General features: G+C 36.6%; 2 protein-coding genes across 2 annotated transcripts; both read right to left on the reverse strand.

Moving 5' to 3' along the window:
• Positions 1–437: 437 nt before the first annotated feature.
• LOC140746488 (uncharacterized) lies at positions 438–4,768 on the reverse strand. The gene is made up of 5 exons (XM_073078641.1): positions 4,431–4,768; positions 3,070–3,226; positions 1,827–1,915; positions 1,005–1,192; positions 438–447 (listed from the first exon to the last, which is right to left on the reverse strand). Exons 1-5 carry the CDS (start codon positions 4,674–4,676, stop codon positions 438–440), a joined length of 690 nt encoding a protein of 229 aa, XP_072934742.1. The 5' UTR covers positions 4,677–4,768.
• Positions 4,769–5,398: 630 nt separating this feature from the next.
• Positions 5,399–7,968, reverse strand: LOC140746536 (uncharacterized). The gene is made up of 4 exons (XM_073078689.1): positions 7,554–7,968; positions 6,717–7,049; positions 5,978–6,146; positions 5,399–5,727 (listed from the first exon to the last, which is right to left on the reverse strand). The coding sequence occupies exons 1-4, from the start codon at positions 7,749–7,751 to the stop codon at positions 5,453–5,455; spliced, it is 975 nt and encodes a 324-aa protein (XP_072934790.1). The 5' UTR covers positions 7,752–7,968; the 3' UTR covers positions 5,399–5,452.
• Positions 7,969–8,437: the final 469 nt, after the last annotated feature.

The raw sequence follows: 8,437 nt of genomic DNA on the forward strand, positions 1-8,437 counted from the left end.
GTCCAGGTCTATTTTGGAATCTCGGACCAACAATTTTTGCCCAGTGCTTTTTATTAATATTGAAATAAGTTTAGAATATTTTAATTAAATACGTACAATATGTAATTGAGTATACATTACCACACTTTAAGTTATAGTCCGCGTAAAACTGCTAGACCGCTCTGAATATAGAAATGAGTCTCGTTGCCATAGCAAATTGTATGACTGCACCCGCTCGCAACAACTTCAGAGCGGACTAGCAGTTTGGCGATAACCATATTAAACTTTGAAATTATCAACCACTTATATAACTCCTATTCAGTATTCCACGATGAAAAAAATACATTTTTGGAAACAGTAATTTCTCTTTACAATCTCATTGAATCCTAAATTTACAGTATGATTATTTAAGGAGGAAAATGGAGTGCCTAATTATAAAATAATGGTAGAACGTGCCCTTAAGCGTCGCTGGAACAATAGCATTAAATATTTATACTCCTAATAGGGACCTATTTGAACAAATTAGTTGAATAAACCTATTTCAACACGAAAATATTAATATATTGCCTGTAGCTTTTATTTTTTTTATATAACACTAGCTGACCCGGCAAACTTTGTACCGCCTCAAAATCTATTTATCTAATATATTTCATATAAAATATAGTCTATGTTACTCGTGGATAATGTAGCTTTCGAATGGTGAAAGAATTTTTAAAATCGGTCCAGTAGTTTTTGAGCCTATTCATTACAACCAAACAAACAAAGTTTTCCTCTTTATAATATTAGTGTAGAGGAGTAGCAGATGAGCATGTAGATCACCTGATGGTAAGTGGCTACTGCCGCCCATGGACATTTGTAATCAACCCCAGATAAGATTACATTCCTACTCGAGTTCGAAAGATGCACCGTTACCCCTGAGGACTACGCTGGAACGCCTCGGATAAGTATGTATCCATATTATAAAGGAACATGCAAAATGAAAATTCATCGGATCGCTTAGTCAACAATTTTAATCATTAAAATACCAAGGTTTATATTTTGCCGGTTTCCAGAACGTCCGTTCATCTGCTTCGGGTATCGGTACCCACTGGTGGCCCTGGTAGAGGTAGGATTTGCCTCCACGGCCGCGATACCCGATCTTAGCCGCTGCGTCTTGGATCTTGTTCTTCGGAGGCACGTCTTCAATTCTTGCCATGACGTATACCATGTCGGTCTAAAAGTTATTATAACACATACAATTCAAATTCTTAAGTTAAACATCGTCCCGCGTGGCGGGGCGGTCGACGTACAAAAGATTCCGGGTTCAATCCCCGTCCAGACACATTTGAATGATGAATTTGAATATCTGTTCTGGTGAATGTTGTGTATTCGTCTTTGTATGTATCCATGACACCCACGGCACAGGGAATCCTAGTATGGGGCTGTGAGTGTAGAAAACGTCTTTTTAAACAGAAAACTCTAAGTTTTTGTGGTTTGACTGTGGCGGCAACCACCACACTTGGGTCTCCTGGTCACTTGTGTTTTTCAATTGTTCGAGAAAATTATTCGGAGGTGGTTTGACTACAACAACCCCACAGTCACACCTATGTCTGGATAATAACAACAGTGTTAAGCGCTGCTGTGTTTTGGTTTGAAAGGTAAGTAAAAGAGATATACTTTTTCGAGGCATTCCGAGGTTAGTCATCAGATTTAACAACGCATCAATGGCCGACTCAGGTAGCAATCTTATCTTATTATCTATATATTATCTGGGGTATTACAGATATCTATGTACAGATACGCAGTAGCCACATACCATCTACATCGTTTGCTTCTTTCATAATTACAATAGATAAGTTTATACTTACGTGGCATAACATGACACCAAGATACTTATTATCACCAGTCTGCTTAAACCTCACATCAACAGGGTCAATTATATCACCACTTTTTAGACCTAAAAAATTAGTTACAATTTATAGAATGCTAACTTCAAAATAGTAAAAAAACTTGGTCTCAAGATATAACACTGTATCTCTAAAAATAATTATTAAAAATAATAAACCGACCTTATAGGGCACGTTACGTATACCAACTTACACTTGGCTATCATCGTAGACTATATCATTGTTCAGTAACAATGATCCTGAATCGGTTCGACTCCGGCGGCACCACCGCCACACCTATTTCTCTCTAATAACAGCAGTGTTAGGCGCTGCTGTGTTCCGTTTTGAAGGGTGTGGAAAGGGAGACATCTGTGGCCGACCTCAGGTAGGAATATCTAATCCTATCTGGGGTTGATTACAGATGTCCATGGACTGCACGGTCGTCTGCTATTCCAATATTATAAAAAAAAAACTCCCCTCAGTAGAGGTGATCCGTGCCCAGCAGTGGCACAGAGGTAAGACAATTCTAATGAAATATTCTTCCTACTGTATTGGCAAGAAATTATATAATTAATGTTTAACGCGCGTAACTTCAACACACCACAACGCAACTTTGTGAAGTCTAACAATTCGCACTTGGCCAGCGCGGTGGACTATGCCCCAATCCTCATTCTGAGAGGAGACCCCAGCAGTGGGACACTAATGGGTTAATGACGACGTAAAAATCAAAGATGCTGCATATTAATAGCTTATGAAGTAGGTTTAATTTCGACACCAGAAATTAATTATGCTGATAGGCTATATTTCTTGTCCCTGTAGTTCCGGGAAAGGGCTTCTGTATCCCCTGCCTGTCGTAAGAGGCGACTAAACGGGGGATTCTGGGTTCGCGGGTGGCAAGAGTGGGAGTTCGAACCGCCCGGTCAGCGGCCCCGGGAAGGACGGCGGTATGTGTGGTCGCATACCGCCGTCCCACATAACCCTGCGTCGCTCCCACGGCACCGCGTCCCTTTTGAAGGTTTCCCCCTCGTGAACAAAAACAGGCTATATTTCTAGTAATACGAGTAATAGATGTTGTGGTGATATCAATTACAAAGCGCCTATGTATGTCGAGAAGCAGTCTTGCAAACCAGAGAAGGAAGACTGTATTAGTCTTCAAAAACGGTAATGACTGTGTTTCAGGCAGCACCAACTGCTATGTAGTTGGTTATATACCCATAGGCAATACCTTTGTACGGTACGTAGAGGTCGTACTCTCCTCTGTCACTCCTCTCAACCAGCAATGTAGTAATGTCATGCTTTTCCCTCATTAAAACAAACTTCGATGTCCAGTTAATTGGTTTTTTCACATGGCCTTCTAGTTTATTCTTTAAGTATTGTACTCGCTATGAAAAACAATACATATATCAATAGAGAAAAAAATAAATACATATCATATTATATACATTTTATTTTTATAAAGGGGCGCCATTACTACTAAATAAATAAATACTTAGATAAGTAATGTTTTACAGTATTGTCTGTTTTACTATGACCTTAGGATTCGTCTAAACAAAACAAGCCCTTAGAATAGCTTAAATCAAAAACTAATAGCAGATACATAAGTATTATCGGTTACCGTCGAAAGAAAATCTCGTAAGCATATTAACTGAAAGGAGAATGCCCATTCTTGGTACTAATTTTTCTCATGCGTCAAAATGAAAGTAATATTAAAATTATTTTTTGATTTTTTTATATAATTTGTCGATCAGAATAGTTTCTTCGAACAGGGGATTCCATTTAAGATAAAATAAGACGAAATGTTGATTGTTGTTCTTAAAAATTAAAATGGCGGAATTTTATACTCGGAATTCAATAAGATCTATTAGTTTTTTGATTAATGATTTTTCTCATGCATCAAAATGAAAGTAATATTAAAATTATTTTTTGATTTTTTTACATAGGTTGTCGATCAGAATAGTTTCTTTGAACAAGGCGGTTTCATTTAAAATAAAATAAGACGAAATGTTGATTGTTGTTCTTAAAAATTAAAATGGCCTTATTTTATACTCGGAATTCATTATTTTAGGTTTTTAGGATTATTTTAGGTTTTTTTACCTACTACCTTTAAAAGTAAATGGAATATGTTATTCGAACTACATTATAGATACCTACTATCAGTTAAAACCGACCATCAATCTATCGTCGGATATTATCGATTTTGTGGTTATGTAACATTTCGGTAAATAACTTCAGAACCCGGGTGCTGATCTAAAAAATAATTATTGGTGGTAGTATTTGGTTAATTATACATCGTCCACAACAAGTTTCAATTTGACGCAACTCTGGACGGCGGTCCATACTTTCATGGGCATTGTCCTTTCTTCTTCTTAACTAATTATGTTTTCAGAGGTATGTAAAGTCTTCTAACCCACACTAGGCTTTCACGGTAACCACCATTGGCTGAATACCCTATATCAATTTGCGTAAAAATACTGAAGTCTTAGTAATAAATAGTAATTTGATAGTGTATATTTTGGCCATATTTTGCCCTTTCAGTGCAAGGAGGGTTGTTGTTTCAAAAATAAGTAGATAATAAATAAAACTTACCTCTTCTCCAGGAATATAAAACTTATAATAAATCGGACTTTGAGGAGGACCCCAATAATAAAAGACCATCCATTCTGAATCTAGGACAGAAAAAGGGTTAAAACGTGCATTTTGACTAAACTGCTCACACGTCGTCGTTTCGTGTTCTTCTAAGCCACCTGGACCGTAGTATCTTTTCTTTGAAGATATTTGCGAGATCAGAACAATATGCATGAACAGCTCAATCACTAACAAACGCCAGATCATTGCTTTGCTTTCAGTAACTTTAAATTCTCCGATAATACTACCACCACTTCAATTTTTCCAAAAAAATCTCCGCTACTATGTACTATCACTGTACTAACTAGATCTAGACTTAACGAATCTAGAATTAGATTCGTCAATATATTCCCGCGAAAGGATGACAACAAGAAACAACAATAACAATTGATAACAATAGTTGTTTCATTGTTTGTAGTTACGTCTTCCAGGATGTTGTTGTCGTCAATGCTTCGAATTCTTGTGCTTATGTAAATATTTTTTCTGTACAGGTTTCAAGTAACTCACAGGGTGTATTAGAAACAAAAGTTCACAACAACAATTCAATATATTTCTTAGATTTGCATATAATTTTTAAATTTAAGTCACTACTCATATTTAATAATTATTCATTTAGAATGATGATGAAATATGGTGATTGGTGAAATAGATCAATATGTTATGGATAAACATTACTCCTACGCACTAGCGGTTAACGGTTAACCGATGGCGACTAACGCGTATTGTTTATTGTTTATATCTTTATTTGCTAGAATAAGGTTAACAAATGTTCTTAAAATTATACAGTTCTCTTATTCTGCCTCGTCAGCATGCAAATTATCAGTCAGTTATGTATTATGTACACTATAATTTTTAAATAAAATAATAATTACCACAAGCAATATAATATACTAAATTTCTTTAAAATGTCAATTTACCAATACCAAGAGTATGATTTTATTCATAAAATGCTTCATCGACATATACATAAAATAAACTCGAATCTATGATACATATAAAGTACTATTGTGTAGTCTACGTCCTTGCCTATATTTTGCTCTAATCGCTTCTGCCTTTATATCTCTATCTGCTGGCTTTCCGATGCCTTTAAATTTTAATGCCTGGTTTGCCTCTGCCATTTTTTCTTCAGCGGATCCAGGTTCGTTCCCAGATGCAGCCATTATAGTAGCGTATTTTTCATTACAATACATCAATGCTAAGTAAGGATCGACTATCTTTAATCGAAGGACTATGACAGGTATTTGAAAATTGTCCAAATCTGGAATATTAAGATGTGAATTATATAAACGTTGTATAGCGATTTACACGACTAAAGTCCCAATCGTTAATTATGATTAATTTACTACATTTAGATCCCCTGCATGCTCATATTATTATTTCAAAACCCTTTTTAGATGAGAATTAGTGATTAACAAAAAATGACTTATAATATTGCGACCATCAAACATACTTATCTATGATTTAATTGTCGTTTTAAAACAAACAATATTGAATATAATTCTACTAACTTTTTACATTATCCGGCAAATCGATTATTTGGATGCCATAAAATAATCCTTTTCTGTCGCCAGCAATCAATAACATATCCGTTAACTCTTTCATAAGTAATTTCGGTTCTTCCCAATCGACTTTCATACTTAGATATGGACCATAAGTTTCCTTGTATTGTTTAACAACCTAGAAGGCGAAGACAAAAATATAATAATATAATTATGACTGTGTATAAGATTTTTTTAATATAACCAAAACTCCAAACCAATTGGATCGAGAGTTTCTGAGAATATCGCGGACATACAAGCATACACACATACATACATACAAATAGCTGTCGAATACAGAACCTCCTTTTTTGAATTCGGTTATAAAGCAGAAAAACTTACGTATGAGGACCTTAGAAGAGGCAAAGTATCTATGATCGGCATCAGACCCTCTGTGGTTTGACTCCGGTGGCACTACCGCCACAACTATTTCAGCCTAATAATAGTAGTGTTAAGCCCTGCTGTGTTCTGGTTTGAAGGGTGTGGTAAGGGAGACATACTTTTCCGAGGCGTTCCAGCTTAGTCCTCAGGGATAGCGGCGCATCTGTGGCCAACCTCCGGTACGAATATCTAATCCTATTTGGGGTTGATTACAGATGTCCATTGGCGGCAGTAGCCACTTACCATCAGATGGACTGCATGCTCGTCTGCTACTCCATATTATAAAAATATATATATAAACAGCACATAAAAGCGTAAAACACATTACCTTTTTTGTCAGATACGAAAACGTATGAACAATTGCAGTCGTAAACTGTCTGTTGGACCAGATGTAAAATGGCACCCATCCTATATCTATTACATCATCAGGATGAAAAACTGCTCCTTTGGCAAATTCCTTGCATGTTGTCCAGTTACCTTCATAGTGTGTGTCACCTGATAGTAAATCAAAGCCTGATCTTGAAAAGTATTCATGCTTCCCACTCCTATTTGTGTAGAAGTTATTCCTTTCTTCTGGAGATCGAATTTCCAGAGGTGGAATAGGAGTGGGTCGATTCTGTTTCAATTCTTCTTCAATTGGATTATTTTTAGCCACCGGATACTGTGGGTGCAAAGTGCAATTGAAATCATTATTATCATTAAATCTTTCCAATTGTGCAGACTCCTTTCATAATGAGCTGTTTTACATCATTTACTAGGTATTTATTTATGTAAAAGAATATAAGATTAGACTTTCCACCAAACTCCTTAAACGTAGAATAGGTAGACTTCACATACCTTTGAGATTTTTTTATAAATCTCTCAGGTATGCAGGTTTCCTCACTATATTTTTCTTCACCGTTTAGCAAGTGATAATTAATTTCTAATACGCACATAACTTTAAAAAATCAGAGGTGCGTGCCTGGGATATGAACCTCGGACCTCTCGATTAAGAGGCCGAGTTTCTTAACCACTAGGCTATCACTGCCTTAACAACAATGTTAACATAACCCACGGGAGCAAGTTTGGAGGTACGTGGTTCGCCTCCGGAGGTGCCACCACCACCGTTCTATTTCTACATAATAACAGCAGTGTTACGTAACAAGTTATCTTGGAAGTAACTTACATTTTTTATCCCCACAGGCCGATATGCCATCCTGTCTGTCTCATACCCTTCCCTTCTTCCACTTGGATTAAGATACCTCATAGCATCACGAGGATTAGCAAATCCTAAGGGTTCCTCAAACTTCTTTGCCGATGCAAAATCACTACCAGCTTCCCTAAGCAACTGTCTTGCGTGTTCTAAATTCCTAGGTTCCGTCATATCGGGTTCGAATTTACCAATACGTTGATAATTTGGATTTTTATTCGCTTCTTTATAAACGTGACCAAAGTCTACCGTTTCGAAATTTGTAGGAAAAACGTCCACGTTGTTTGTTTTGTATTTTCTATGCAATTCCTCGGAAATCTTTTCTAAATCACCGGGTCGTCTGCGCTTTGCTTCGATCAAAGTAAAAACTAACAACACAGGTAACAATCGCATGTTTCCGCGTAAATGTGACCGTTGCTTTCGTTACCGACTTTATACTTACAGGTGTCGTATGAAAAGACATGTGTATTAAACCTTTTTTGAATTTCCTATCCGTAAACTGCTGGTCATAATTCCGTTGATAGTTTCAAGGTAGTAGACCCCTTTGTGTTTCTTCTACGGAGGCACCACCGACACACATATGTCAATCAAAGAAACAGTGTTAAGCGCTAATGTATTCCAGTTTGAGGGATGTGGTAAGGGATACATACTTATCTGAGAGATTCCAACTCAATTCTCAGGGGTAACATCGCATCTATGGCCATCCTCAGGTAGAAAGCTAAAATTATCCGAGTGTAATTGCAGACGTCCATTGGCGGCAGTACTTACCATCTCATGTACTGCATAGTCATTTGCTAATTCTACATTATAAAAATGTCCAAAAAAATTTCCAGTCGTCTAATCATTTGGTGTCTTTTTGT

This window comes from Epargyreus clarus, unplaced genomic scaffold (assembly GCF_041222505.1).
Source record: "Epargyreus clarus isolate Ecla_fem2 unplaced genomic scaffold, WU_Ecla_fem_2.2 ptg000012l, whole genome shotgun sequence".
Taxonomy (NCBI): domain Eukaryota; kingdom Metazoa; phylum Arthropoda; class Insecta; order Lepidoptera; family Hesperiidae; genus Epargyreus; species Epargyreus clarus.